Source organism: Xenopus tropicalis, chromosome 1 (assembly GCF_000004195.4).
Source record: "Xenopus tropicalis strain Nigerian chromosome 1, UCB_Xtro_10.0, whole genome shotgun sequence".
NCBI lineage: Eukaryota > Metazoa > Chordata > Amphibia > Anura > Pipidae > Xenopus > Xenopus tropicalis.
The window spans coordinates 193,768,583-193,784,721 of NC_030677.2; the positions used below are offsets into that span (position 1 = coordinate 193,768,583).

At 37.4% G+C, this 16,139-nt stretch overlaps 1 protein-coding gene across 1 annotated transcript in view; it reads right to left on the bottom strand.

Moving 5' to 3' along the window:
- Positions 1–16,139, bottom strand: part of parp8 (poly(ADP-ribose) polymerase family member 8) — a 152,917-nt gene that overhangs the window by 39,463 nt on the left and 97,315 nt on the right. Inside the window, exons 9-12 of the mRNA XM_002933029.5 lie at positions 8,613–8,703; positions 7,260–7,326; positions 6,301–6,423; positions 577–1,132 (exon numbers count right to left, since the gene is read on the bottom strand). Coding sequence (XP_002933075.1) covers positions 577–1,132; positions 6,301–6,423; positions 7,260–7,326; positions 8,613–8,703 — 837 coding nt within the window. The remainder of the gene's footprint in view (positions 1–576; positions 1,133–6,300; positions 6,424–7,259; positions 7,327–8,612; positions 8,704–16,139) is intronic.

Sequence of the window (16,139 nt, forward strand, 5' to 3'; positions counted from 1 at the left end):
ATAGGGCTGTTCTGCCCCCAATAAGGGGTAATTATATCTTAGTTGGGATCAAGTACAGGTACTGTTTTATTATTACAGAGAAAAAGGAATCATTTAACCATGAAATAAACCCAATAGGGCTGTTCTGCCCCCAATAAGGGGTAATTATATCTTAGTTGGGATCAAGTACAAGGTACTGTTTTATTATTACAGAGAAAAAGGAAACCATTTTTAAAAATGAGAATTATTTGATTAAAATGGAGTCTATGGGAGATTTCCTTTCCGTAATTCAGAACTTGCTGGATAATGGGTTTCTGGATAGGGGGTGTGAAACCTGTATTACGTTATGTCTGTGGAAAATCCTTAGTTAATCACAGTAAATAAAATAATTCAATAGGTGATAAAATAAACGGATCATTATATACAGAACAGACTAAAACACTCTCACTTTACAGAAATCTCATGCTGATTTTTAACATTCAAACCACTGCCTATTAAATATTTAATGCTGATTAAATCTGCTTGGAACTAAAGCCAAGTAATTCTAACAGCAGAAAAGAAAGCAAGAAATCCAGTGGTGAATACCAACATACGCACAGCAGCTTGTGATGATGAAGCTGGCGTTAAGATACCAATCAGCCCTGAGGTAAGAGAGAGCCTCCTGCCCTCTGCTATAGGTTCTTTCAAGAGGTCCATTTTGGATGATTTGGGGGCATTGGAATAAGACTTGCTGAGTAATTTGTGGTTCTTAAGTCCATCTAATTCTTCCATGCGAAGATTACTAGAGTAAGACCTGCTTAACAGTTTATGGGGCTTCAAGGTGCTGTTGTGCTCACATCTGGGATCTCCAGAACAAGAACGACTTAGCAGTTTGTGTTGCTTTACCGAGATGCATTCCTCTTGCTTAATGGCTGTTGAACACGGGCGGTTCAAGAGTTTGTGTGATTTTACACTAATGGTCTGTTCAGCTCTAGGATCACTCGACAAAGAACGGCCAAAGTTTCTGTGGGATTTTGTGTTACACACATCGTCGGCTTTCACTGTGCTGGAACAAGTCCTTCTCAGAAGCTTGTGAGTCTTAGAGATCCCATCTTGTTCCGACTTTAGTTTCACTTTGCTTTTCCCACATCCAGGAGGAGGATAACTAGGCGACCTGTAAAGAGGTAATAAGTAAATGCACTGGAATGATGACATTTTAAAGAAGTTGTTTTCATAAACAAATGAAAATAGAATATTTGCATCATCCAAAAGGACAGTTTCACATCAGAGGGAACAATCATGGGTAACAATGGAGAAGTTATTGCTTTGAACCATTGGCTTTTCATATGGATCAAGTCATAGGCTCAAACAGATTAAAAGCAACCTGGCCAAAGAAGCAGATCTTGGACGTTTTTTTTTACCATGAGTGACTCTTTACTTGACTCTTTCTGCCCAAGTGGTAGGCTAGACCAGGCTGACCACAACAACTGCCATCAGGCAAGACCACATATATAGATCCATCCAATTGTTAACTTTTCCACCCAGCCTAAAAGATCTCAAAAACAGCCCCAATCCAGTGTCAAGGGGGTGCAGATTGGTGGCATTCACAGAACGATCATCTGCCAGTTTTGTTCAAGGGCAGCTCATTGGTTGTCCATTGTATGTCCATTTATTACGACTTTAGAACAATCTGGTCGCAGCTCAGAAAACAGTTCAGTAGTTATCAAATCAAAGTCAATGCAGCTATTAAGTATGTTGGAATGGACTTTTTGTTCTATACTGCATATAATCCAAATTGTCTATGTTCTTTAAAGGAGACTGGGAATTAAGATTAAGATTTCTTTCAGGTCTTAGTCTCAAACTACTGTAATTATATGCAAGAAAAAAACCCTACAAGTCTGCTGAAAAAACGCTGTCAATAATATTAATACCATACGTTTCCCCACAACTGATTCAGTGCTAGTGGGTTATCCCACGCTGTCCCTCATTTTCTTGTCTGGCATATGTTTATATCTCAGCTATTCTGTATCTATATCTGAGGCTGATAAATCCTCCTCTGCATTACATTTGACTCATAGGCACTTGTACAATGAGCTCTACAACTTTCTGTGCACTGGCGTCACCACCTGAGTGGGCTCACACACAAGTGTATCATTTAAACACACAGCAGCAATAGACAAACTATTGCTTTCTTTTGGAATAACAAGATTGAGGTTAAAGGCAAAGTAAAAAAAGGCAAATAAATTGCTTCCGCTAAAAAGACCCACGTCTCAGGTATACGGGCAAGATTTTAGCTCTCAAGAGTAGTGATGAGCGAATATGTCCCGAAAAATTAGCGAAATGGCAAAAATGTTGAGCGGAAAAAAAATTGTCACCCGCAATTATTCTTTTGACGCCTGCGACTATTCTTGCAACAATTTTAGACGTGCGACTCTTCTTTTGACACCTGAGACTATTATTGCGACAATTTTGGCCACGCGACTATTCTTTTGACACCTGGGACTATTATTGCGACAATTTTGGCCACGCGACTATTCTTTTGACACCTGAGACTATTATTGAGACAATTTTTGGACGCAAGACTATTCTTGTGACAATTTTGGACATGCGACTATTCTTTTGACACCTGAGACTATTATTGCGACAATTTTGGCCACGCGACTATTCTTTTGACACCTGAGACTATTATTGCGACAATTTTGGCCACGCGACTATTCTTTTTACACCTGAGACTATTATTGTGACAATTTTTGGACGCAAGACTATTCTTGTGACAATTTTGGACATGTGACTATTCTTTTGACGCCTGTGACTATTCTTGTGACAATTTTGGCCGCGCAACTATTCTTTTTACGCCCGCGACTATTCTTGCAATAATTTTTGAATGCTCGGCGAATTTTTTTCATCTGTTTCGGGAAACAATCCGCCAATGGCGAAACGTGGAAATTCGCCACGAATTTATGCCTGCCGAAACATTTCGCCCATTACTACTCAAGAGTGAAATGAGCACCTTGTTCTTAATGCCTGGTGGTTAATGGGGTGTATAAAGTACAGTACTGTTCCTTTGACCCTGCATAGTGCCTTGCAACTTATTTACATTAAAGGGGACCTGTCACCCTAAGCAATAATTCCAAATCCTTTTCTATCTTGTTAACTGAGCAAACTAAACTTTACTTACACAATATAAATTATTTAAATCTTGTTTCCTTCAGTCTTGGAATTCACAATCACAGCAACCAGGCAGGCACCATTTTGTAACCACTGTTATTAAAGCAAACTTTGTGTTACCCCAAAATATTATGTATGTGCCAGAATGGGGACCTAATGCCCATGCTCATGCCGAGGCTACACAATTATAGATCATGAGGGGTACAGTGACTTTTTGGAAGTGCTCAATAGAAAGTGAAATGAATTCACTGTCCTGCCTTTATGCCTGAGGCATAGGGTCGGGGCAGGCCATATATTATTGACAGTTTAGATTTTTAAATACATTTATAACAGGTATGGATGTTGTCATTACAAAAGGCATTTGGGTTTCATGTTTAATTTGTTAGGGACTTTTATATACAGCTTTTTATGCTTCAGATCCCCTTTAATAGATGCAAATGGCGCTAGCTGGAAGCCAGTTTGGGTGCCACCTTTGGTTTAATGCAGCCAAAACTGTGTCATGAAAACAACACTCTCAGCCAGGGATTTGGCCACAAAGGGTTCCAAGCTTAGTCTCTCAGTCACCTTACACACAGGTTTGATTAACATCAGATGCTCCAAAACATACCAACACCCAGAAACTTTGCTCGCTGCCACCATCATTAACAGGTGATAGAAACCTAATATGATTATCTGCCTACTCCCTATAACAGCTAATACCTCACTTTACACCAGTGTATCAAACTCTCTCTCCCTCTCCTTGTACTCAGGGTTAGTTGCTAATTCAACAAGTATTCTAGCAGCCACAGGGTTAAATGACATTCAAGCGCTCTACCCAGCAGTACTAGCTATTCAGCGTGCCACTATATACCTTTCCACACACACAAAGGCTATGAGTTATTTTAGAGAAAAAGAACAAACCTTAGCAGATTTCATATTTAATATTATAAAAGTAAACTGCATTTATAGATACATAGGAAGATGTTATAATGTAGAATGTAATTTTATATTTAACTATATAATATATATATATATATATATATATATATATATATATATATATATATATATATATAATATATAGACTTATAAACAGCAAGTCAAATAAAAGGGAAAAAAACACAGAGAAACTCTTTACTCTATAGGTATGGGACCTGTTATCCAGAATGCTCAGGATCGGGAGTTTTCCGAATAAGGGATCTTTCTGTAATTTGGATCTCCATAACTTAAGTCTGCTAAAAATCATTTAAATATTGAATAAACCCAATAGGCTTGTTTTGCCTCCAATAAGGGGTAATTATATCTTAGTTGGGATCAAGTACAGGTACTGTTTTATTATTACAGAGAAAAGGGAATCATTTAACCATTAAATAAACCCAATAGGGCTGTTCTGCCTCCAATAAGGGGTAATTATATCTTAGTTGGGATCAAGTACAGGTACTGTTTTATTATTACAGAGAAAAGGGAATCATTTAACCATTAAATAAACCCAATAGGGCTGTTCTGCCCCAAAAAGGGGTAATTATATCTTAGTTGGGATCAAGTACAGGTACTGTTTTATTATTACAGAGAAAAGAGAATCATTTAACCATCAAATAAACCCAAAAGGGCTGGTCTGCCCCCAATAAGGGGTAATTATATCTTAGTTGGGATCAATTACAGGTATAGGACCCGTTATCCAGAATGCTCGGGACCAAGGGTGTTCCGGATAAGGGGTCTTTCCGTAATTTGGATCTTCATACCTTAAGTCTATTAAAAAATCAATAAAACCTTAATTAAACTCAATAAGATTATTTTGCATCCAGTAAGGATTAATTATATCTTAGTGTGGATCAAATACAAAGCACTGTTTTATTTTTACAGAGAAAAAGGAAATCAATTTTTAAAATCTGAATTATTTGCTTATAATGGAGTCTATGGGAGACAGGCTTTCCGTAATTCGGAGCTTTCTGGATATCGGGTTTCCGGATAAGGGATCCCATACCTGTACAAGGTACTGTTTTATTATTACAGAGAAAAGGGAATCATTTAACCATGAAATAAACCCAATAGGACTGTTCTGCCCCCAATAAGGGGTAATTATATCTTAGTTGGGATCAAGTACAGGTACTGTTTTATTATTACAGAGAAAAGGGAATCATTTAACCATGAAATAAACCCAATAGGGCTGTTCTGCCCCCAATAAGGAGTAATTATATCTTAGTTGGGATCAAGTACAGGTACTGTTTTATTATTAGAGAGAAAAAGGAAATCAGTTTTAAAAATTAAAATGAATTGCTTAAAATGGAGTCTATGGGAGATGGCCTTTCTATAATTCGGAACTTTCTGGATAATGGGATTCCGGATAAGGTATCCCATACCTGTATGTACCAAAATTTCCTCCTGAGGAAAGAGTTGGGCACAAACTTCCAAAACAAATTGGGTCCTCAAGTATGAGCTATAGTTATTGGATCTTTTGCCCTTTTATCCCATGGTGGGATATTTCCTCATTACCTTATGCATGAGGGGGGATTGGCCAGGAACATGTAATTAATCACCCCCTGTAGGTTTCAGAGAAATACTGCACCGTCGTGACATTTGTGCTCAGTTTTGTGGCAGCATTAATTAAACAATACACATTGGGGTTCATTTATTAACAGTGGACAAAATTGCATTAGACCAGTTGCTTAAAGGGGGAGGGCATTTAATAGTAACTTAATGCACAGAATGTCTAAATGCCCTACATATATTAATAATGGGTGAGTGCAGAGGGGCTTTTGTTTCTGTCTATATAAATTTTGCGTTCAAAGCCCCATTGCCTATTGCTTTAAAATTTAGTGGTGAGCACAACGTTGCCCTGATCGCTATACTTTAGACCAGTATTCCACAGCCAAAGGTCAATCAAATTGTATTTTCTTTATTCTTCCTGCAACTGTAAATAAACCCTACAGTCTTCTTTTTTTATATTAACAGCGTTATGCTACTACTAGCTGCTGAGCCCAATAATGCAAGGGGATTTCTAGCAGCAGGCATCGTAGGAAAGCCCCATACAATAAGTCAGGTCGGCTGACTACTTCCTGGTACTTGTCTCATGCCACAAAACAAGTAACTGGGACGTGACTTTCCTGTGACGTTTATGTCGTGCAAGGTAGATGGAGTTTTTGGTGAGAGGATATATTCAGAGGGCACAAAGCAAGTGTATAGCGGATACATTACCTGCGCAACGTAGAAAAAATGTGCAGAGGGGACTTCACCTTCTTATCAGACACTTTCTTGTGCGAACAGTTGGATTTCTCTTTACTCTGTTTCCACTGCTGAGTTACAAATGTCTGCATGATTCTGCACCAAAAGCAAATACATATTTAGTTTCTCTGCTGTGGGAATGTGGCCAATGCTTACTGTCATGGTCTAAAAATATTTGAATCCATATTTATAAATAAGGTTTTTTGTGTTTTAATTATGCATTTTGCTGGAAGGATGGCTGCATGATTATTGATCAATCATTGTACATAGAATTCATTGATGTTGATAATATTATTCTAGTAATAACAACAAAATTATTTTTCTACTAGACTTCTGTATTTAAAGGGGTGGTTCACCTTCTAATTAACTTTTACCCCCATATGTAATAAAAGGCACTAAGTTTGCCCAGGAGCAGTGATTGGCTATATGAAGCATGCAAGTCTACTGATTATAAGGCATGGATTCCGTAAAGGTGGCCATACACGTTAAGATACGCTCACTTGGCGAAGTAGCCAAGTGAGCGGATCTTCTCCCATATCCCCCACCTATGGGTGGGTAATATCGGGGGAATTTGGTCATTTGGCCCTGGTGCCAAATGATCGAATTAGAACGACGGGTATATCAACGACAGGTATATCAACAAGCCAATGCGGTCCCCGATCTAATTTTGAAACCTGCCCGATTTCAGGCCAGATATGTCGGGTAAGCCCATCATTAGTGCCCATACACAGGCGGATAAGCTGCCAAAACAGCCAATATCGGCAGCTAGAATCGGCCTGTGTATGTTGACCTTTAGCCTTCTGAGGGTAGATTCAGTGCTTAATCCCATAAAGGGCTGAGATTAAATCAAGCATGTAGGACTACCAGAAGGTAAGTATGAGGTTCCACTTTTACAAAAAGATAAAAGGACATATTGTTAAGAAAAGTCTTACTTTTTCAGCTGATGCCCCAAACCAAATTTCTCCTTTGTGGAAATTTGAAACACGTCCACTGTAGGAACTGTAGGGATAGAACATTGTATTAGACAACCAATAGGGAATGTAATAAAAGCTGTAAACGAAAAAAAAATGCGCACAAATAATAATAAAGATATTCGCAATGTAATATTGTTCATTAGACTTTTATTGCACTGTGAACTTTAAGGCACACTTGAAAGTGGCGTAATCTTTTGGATCAAACGTAACAACTTTTTCATTAAGAAGTTTTATTGCAAACACTGCGCACTGTCTCAAATCAATACAATTCGCAAACTTTGTTTCACTGTCGGAAGTGGTCACTAAACAGTTCCTGCATTTACAAAGCCCATATTAAATTCTCACAAAGGCAAATTTGTTGGCACATAAATTTTCTCTTTGTGAATCATTTTTCTGTTACTGTCTTTTATTACATTCCCCCCAATAGCATTAGAAGACTGGATACATATTTTATGGTTAAATTCAATGTCCACGGATTGGTGTGACATAGTAAGTTAGGTTGAAAAAAGACACACGTCCATCAAGTTCAACCATAATGCCTATATATAACCTGCATAACTGCTAGTTGATCCAGAGGAAGGCAAAAACCCCATCTGAAGCCTCTCTAATTTGCCACAGAGGGGAAAAAAATCCTTCCCAACTTCATCCTCTCTTTTTACAAAATGAAGATATGACAATAAAGTAAAACTTCCCAACCTATTGATAAAGTCATAAGTAAACAAAATTTCCTCAAAGAAAACAAATACAACTTTTTTGACCCACCCAACCAAAAACCAAACAACCAAATAATAATACATTACAAGCTCTAAAGGTGGCCATACACTTAGCAATTTCGATCTTTTGTGCGACCATTGGACGCATGAAAGATCATTCCCACCCTCCACTGACGTTCAGGGCTGAATCATCAGATATGGAGGTAGAAACAATATGAATGCTATTTAATGCTCTGAACAACTGAATACATTTTTTTTGTTTGCAGATTATGCTTTTCCCCCCCCTAAAATGTAAATTGCAAATTATGGATCAGTTTGGTATTCGGCAGAATTTTTAAGGAGCATTCAGCTGAAACCTTAAGCAATTCCGTGCGTCCCAAAATCTTTATGCTCTATAATGAAATGCTTGAAGCTTGTTTCCATGATCTGCTGTATTTCCCGCATGGAAAGCAGCTAGCGGTAATAAAAGAACGGAATATTTTCGAATGCAATGAGATAAACTGAAAACAAATAGAAGGAACAGTGAACGGAGCAGCATTATGGAAGGAATCACTTGGTATTTCTGTTCCAAATAAGCATGAAAAGCATTGGCACCTACCTGGGCCATTTAAATACTGCGTCAGGGAACAATGCAGACGCACCACTATAGGCTCTGTGCGGATGACATCCCAAGCAACAGCAATTTCTTCCTGGTGGGGGATAAAAATGGTAAAATTGCAAGTGTTTAAATATAATTTACGGTAGTCCTTGATTTTTCAAAAGAAAAAAAAAGGCAGGGATCTCTCCCTTACACTCGTATAATGAGCCCCCTTCCTTTCATGATTAGGCTGCAAACTTAAGACTGAACACTACTTGGTCTCTGAGAACAACAATGACTAGTACAGGTATGGGACCTGTTATCCAGAATGCTCGGGACCTGTGGTTTTCCAGATAAGGGATCTTTCTGTAATTTGGATCACCTCACCTTAAGCCTGCTAAGAAATTATTTAAATATTAAATAAACCCAATAGGAATATTGTGCCACCGTCTTAGTTGGAACCAAGTACAAAGTACTGTTTTATTATTACAGTGATAAAGGGAATAATTTAACCATTAAATAAACCCAATAGGGCTGTTCTGCCCCCAATAAGGGGTAATTATATCTTAGTTGGAACCAAGTACAGGTACTGTTTTATTATTACAGAGAAAAGGGAATCATTTAACCATTAAATAAACCCAATAGGGAATGTTCTGTCCCCAATAAGGGGTAATTATACCTTAGTTGGGATCAAGTACAGGTACTGTTTTATTATTACAGAGAAAAGGGAATCATTTAACCATTAAATAAACCCAATAGGGCTGTTCTGCCCCCAATAAGGGGTAATTATATCTTAGTTGGGATCAAGTACAGGTACTGTTTTATTATTACAGAGAAAAGGGAATCATTTAACCATTAAATAAACCCAATAGGGAATGTTCTGTCCCCAATAAGGGGTAATTATACCTTAGTTGGGATCAAGTACAAAGTACTGTTTTATTATTACAGTGAAAAAGGAAATAATTTTTGAAAATTTGAATTATTTGCTTATATTGGAGTCTATGGGAGATGGGCTGCCTGTAATTCAGAGCTTTCTAGATAACAGGTTTGATTATAATGGATCCCATACCTGTAACTAAATATTATGTTTAGTTATGTCTGTGTGGGTTTCCTTCAGGAACTCCAGTTCCCTCCAAAAACATATAGGCAGGTTTGATTGTCTCCTAATAAAAATGGCCGTAGCGTGTGTGAATGTGATAAGGACCATAGGTTGTGAGCTCCACTGAGGTAGGGACTAGGGTTGCCACCTTTTAATTTGTTTTATTGGACCATGAGGGGAAGGATTGTGATGTGAATGGGCAGGCCAGTGATATAACAAGGCGACCATGTCAGAGGGGCAAGGGAATCGAAGGGCAAGGGAGTCGAATCATGGAGCATGAAGGGCCATTCTAGGCTCTATGCTGCCTTTAGGCGTCCTTTCATCTGCCGCCCCCCTCACGCCCAACAAGCATGGAATCGTAAGGCAATTTGGTGAGTATTGTTGCTACGAAGGCCAGAAAGGGGTGGATCTAAGACAAACCGGGGGTGGATTGATTGGTTATTACAAATTTACCAGTAAGTACGTTGACAGTAAATTTGGCTGGTATTTTATCAGATAGGACAGCGAAACACTGACTATGTGGCAACCTTAGCAGGGACTGAAGGGAAAGATGTATAATCTCTATAATGCGCTGCGGAATATGTTGGCGCTATATAAAGAAAGAACAGCAGAGACTTGCACAACATACACTCTCAGTGAGAAATAAAGAGATATTGGTTAGAGATATCAGTTAGATACTAAGAGAAATCAATTAGATATTAGGAGATATTAGTTAGAGATATCAGTTAGATACTAAGAGATTTTAGTTAGAGATATCAGTTAGATATTACGAGATATTGGTTAGAGATATCAGTTAGATATTACGAGATATTGGTTAGAGATATCAGTTAGATACTAAGAGATTTTAGTTAGAGATATCAGTTAGATACTAAGAGATTTTAGTTAGAGATATCAGTTAGATATTACGAGATATTGGTTAGAGATATCAGTTAGATATTACGAGATATTGGTTAGAGATATCAGTTAGATATTACGAGATATTGGTTAGAGATATCAGTTAGATATTAAGAGATATTGGTTAGAGATATCAGTTAGATATTAAGAGATATTAGTTAGAGATATCAGTTAGATATTAAGACATATTAGTTAGAGATATCAGTTAGATATTGAGAGATATTAGTTAGAGATATCAGTTAGATATTGAGATATTAGTTAGAGATATCAGTTGGATATTACAAGATATTGGTTAGAGATATCAGTTAGATATTACGAGATATTGGTTAGAGATATCAGTTAGATATTAAGAAATATTAGTTAGAGATATCAGTTAGATATTAAGACATATTAGTTAGAGATATCAGTTAGATATTGAGAGATATTAGTTAGAGATATCAGTTAGATATTAAGACATATTAGTTAGAAATATCAGTTAGATATTGAGATATTAGTTAGAGATATCAGTTAGATATTAAGACATATTAGTTAGAAATATCAGTTAGATATTGAGATATTAGTTAGAGATATCAGTTGGATATATTAAGGCCAGTACATAGACAGTTGATATAATTAGTCACAATGATGCACAAAAGTCACCTGCCTCTCAGTGAATACACAGGAATTCTGCCAGTCTCACTGAGAAATATTTAAGGTGTTTAAAAAAAGGCCTTTTTAACACAATTCAGTGAATAAATAAACCTGGCAGATTTGTGCTTTAATAAAATATTTCACAGATTTTTTTTTAGATTAGAGATGCAAAACCTTTACATATTAAGCTATAAATCTTAACTGCCGGGTATTTGGAAGTTGGGAGTTGATTTTCATCTAAATACCCTCTGTATATCAGTTTGTTCAACTTTTTCTATGCACTGCACTTAAAGGAACAGTAACACCAAAATATGAAAGTGTTTTAAAGTAATTGAACTATAATGTACTGTGGTCCTGCACCGGTAAAACTGGGGTGATTGCTTCAGGAACACTACTATAGTTTATATAAATAAGCTGCTGTGTAGCCATGGGGGCAGCCATTCAAGCTGGAAAAAAGGAGAAAAGGCACAGGTTACATAGCAGATAACAGATAAGACACCATTGTAATTTACAGGGTTTATCTGTTAGCTGCTATATAACCTGTGCCTTTTCTTCTTTTTAATGGCTGCCCCCATGGTTACACAGCAGGGTTTATATAAACTTTAGTAATGTTTATGAAGCAAACACAAAACTTTTACCAGTGCAGGGCAGCAGTACATTATAGTTTAATTTCTTTGAAATATATAAATTTTTTGGTGTTACTGTTCCTTTAATATCTCTTTAACTGTGCGTATTAGTGTATGTCATGCAAGTCTGTACTTACAGCTGCATACTGAAATATCATTTGGGGCATATTTATCAAAGGGGAAAGGGAGGGAAATTACATGGCTGTTCCAGAAGCAACAGAAGGGAATAGTAAGGAATTACCAAAGATATTTGCCCCTGTTGCTCACCTTTCAATTAACCTTTAAGTCATGTAGAGAGTGCTATTCTGAGACAGTTTGCATTTGGTCTTTGTTTTGTAATTATTTAACTTATTGTTCAGCAGCTCTGCAGTTTGGAACTCTAGCAACTATCTGGTTACTAAGGCCTACATTATCCTAACAACTAGGCAGTGGTTTGAATTAGAGAGCATACAAATAGGAAAGGCCCTGAATAGAAAGATAAGTAATACAAAGTAACAATAACAATACAACTATAGCCTCACAGATCAATAGTTTTTGGCTGCTGGGTCAGTGACCCTTATTTAAAAGCTGTAAAGAGTCATTAAAGGAAAGCAAATGATTAAAACAAAAAAACTATAAAAAATAAAAAATGAAGACAAATTGAAAAGGAATTTGCTAGGAATTGATCATTTTATAAAATACGTCTGAAGGTGATCTACCCCTTTAAAGGAGCCGTATAACCCCTTGTTCAGCGTGAATGCAATGGATATGGGCTGAAAGTACTTTTTGGGTATTTTTCTTTAATCACAAAAAGTCTATGGTTTTTGTTATTGCTTGAGCTAAAGAGGGAAATTGAAGGTACTCCATGTTTGACTCTTGTAGTTAGCTATATTATATAACCCTCGCCGTTTGTTGTGACTGTTTTGGCATACAGATAAACTAAGTCCACTATGCAGGGTTTATCTGTGCGCTGGTAATCTAATTATCTACCAAACACGAAGGAGCTTCACTTTCCCTCTTTGCACTCGTGCTAAACAAGGGGGTATACTGCCGCTTTAAATACTCTATTACCAGATGGTACAACTAGAAAAGAAAACTCATGTTTATTAATAAAATGCAGGCTTTTTACTACTTTTACTGAAAATGTATTAATGGGATGTTTGCTAACTTTATAGGTAAATATTGTATGCATTTGGCCAATGCATTTCGCTGTGCCGATAGCGAGTGGAATATGAGCATATGTTCCTATGTCTTATTATGTTAAAGGGGTCGTTCGCATTTAATGAAACTTTCAGTATGTTAAAGAATGCCATATAATTTATTTGTCTTTTTCTTCTGCCCCTTTCCAGCTTTAAGATGGGGTCCCTCTCAACAATCAAACATGGAGTAATGTAAGTGTTCCTATTAGCTCAAGCAATAAGAAAAAACAGGGTTATAGGACCCCTTTAAAGGGATAGTTCGCCTTCAACTTATAAGTATGTTATAAAACGATTAATTCCTAGAAAATTTCCTTTTAATTCATTTTTTTATTTGTGGTAGTTTTTAAAGTACAGGTATAGGACCAGTTACCCAGAATGTTCAGGACCAAGGGTATTCCGGATAAGGGGTCTTTCTGTTACTTGGATCTCCATACCTTAAGTCTACTAAGAAATCAATAAAACATTAATTAAACCCAATAGGGCTGTTCTGCCCCCAATAAGGGGTAATTATATCTTAGTTGGGATCAAGTACAGGTACTGTTTTATTATTACAGAGAAAGGGGAATCATTTAACCATGAAATAAACCCAATAGGGCTGTTCTGCCCCCAATAAGGGGTAATTATATCTTAGTTGGGATCAAGTACAGGTACTGTTTTATTATTACAGAGAAAAGGGAATCATTTAACCATGAAATAAACCCAATAGGGCTGTTCTGCCCCCAATAAGGGGTAATTATATCTTAGTTGGGATCAAGTACAGGTACTGTTTTATTATTACAGAGAAAAGGGAATCATTTAAACATGAAATAAACCCAATAAGAGTGTTCTTTTCCCAATAAGGGGTAATTATATCTTAGTTGGGATCAAGTACAGGTACTGTTTTATTATTACAGAGAAAAGGGAATCATTTAACCATGAAATAAACCCAATAGGGCTGTTCTGCCCCCAATAAGGGGTAATTATATCTTAGTTGGGATCAAGTACAGGTACTGTTGTATTATTACAGAGAAAAGGGAATCATTTAACCATTAAATAAACCCAATAGGGCTGTTCTGCCCCCAATAAGGGGTAATTATATCTTAGTTGGGATCAAGTACAGGTACTGTTGTATTATTACAGAGAAAAGGGAATCATTTAACCATTAAATAAACCCAATAGGGCTGTTCTGCCCCCAATAAGGGGTAATTATATCTTAGTTGGGATCAAGTACAGGTACTGTTTTATTATTACAGAGAAAAGGGAATCATTAGACCATTAAATAAACCCAATAGGGCTGTTCTGCCCCCAATAAGGGGTAATTATATCTTAGTTGGGATCAAGTACAGGTACTGTTTTATTATTACAGAGAAAAGGGAATCATTTAACCATGAAATAAACCCAATAGGGCTGTTCTGCCCCCAATAAGGGGTAATTATATCTTAGTTGGGATCAAGTACAGATACTGTTTTATTATTACAGAGAAAAGGGAATCATTTAAACATGAAATAAACCCAATAGGACTGTTCTATAATTCGATTAAAACGGGGTCTATGGGAGACGGTCTTTCCGTAATTCGGAGCTTTCTGGATAATGGTATTCCGGATAAGGGATCACATACCTGTATTTGCTTTATTTTCATGACTCTTTTCATAACAGCTTTTACATGGGGGTCACTGACCCCCAGCAGCCAAACAACTATTGCTTTATGAGTCTAAAAATGTATTGCTATTGTTACTTTTTATTACATATCTTTCTATGCAGACCCCCCTTCTATGTATATTCCCATCTCTTGTTGACTCACGCTTTCTGGTTGCTAGGGTAAATTGCTCCCAAGCAACAAGATGCTGCTAAAATACCAAACTGGAGAGTTGCTGAACAAAAAGCTAAATAACTGAAAAAAACATGAACAAATAAAAAATGAAGACCAATTATAAATTATCTTAGAATATCAATGTCTACATAATACTAAGAATACATTTCAAGGTAAAATACCCCTTTACCCTTCGATGATTTCATATAAAGTGCTTGTGCAGGCTGGGAACCATACATATTGTAGGGATCAAGCTGGAGATAGAGCCAAGTGGCCAAGTAATGTGCCATGTTAGGAGAACAAGCAAAGTTCAATTAAATCAGCAACCTAGCAATGAAATCCTATGGGGCATGCTGGTAATACCATAGACACGCTCTACCCAAATAACAAAGGAACCAATGCTATTGTGCAGCCGATATTTTCAATATAAACACAGGAGATGAATAAAAATGATATATGCCCACATTAAGTGTGAACAAAAACATTATCAGCTAAGTGTAAAATGCCCATTAACTGTAATAATCCAATGCCCCAAGGCTTCAGAACAAATCTGAAAAGCCTCTGGTTCCTGCTGATCAAACAGCAAATTCAATGACACTCAGAAAATCAATGCTAATTATTGTCATTACGATAATTGCTACATGTCTGATGCTGCCGTATTTCTTCGGAGACGGTTAAGGCTTTCTGCGTTGCCATTATAAGATGTTAACACTATTTTTATTGCGTACGTAAAGGGGAAACTGGGACAAAAAAAGGTTTGGTTTAATAAGGTTTGGTTTAAATGATCTTCTGTGTATGGAGGGAATGTGGTCTTCCAAAATCTAGAAGCATTGCCAGTGGCCGGTAATATAAAATCCTACTGTTTTTCCATGGTCAGCTGTGCCTGGCAGGGAACCATTCTGTGCAACATGAAAGAGACCTGCTGATGGTATAGAGAAGTAAAGGAAGTTCTGCACACTGTTCTACAAACCATGCCAATTACTATTTTATTGTATTTAGGTTGCATTTAACCTATTACCCTCCACTGTATATTTTTCTGAATTTATATGGAGTTCCTTCCCTTTACACACAGGAGCAATACAACAATGCACTAAGGAAGACAACAGCTAGGGGATGGCACAGGGTCGGATTGGGGTGTGGGGTGTGCTAGACCCGGATCCCCACCAGGGCTGCTACCCCAGGGTGCCCCCACACCCCCTCTGGGGGCCCTGCCCGCTCACTCACTGCCTCCCCCTCCCCTGCACACAGTACTTACTTTTGCCATGATCGGAGGAGGGAGGGCAGCGGGGAAGAGACAGGGGAAGGCAGGCAGGGATTGGATCTGGGCCAGCG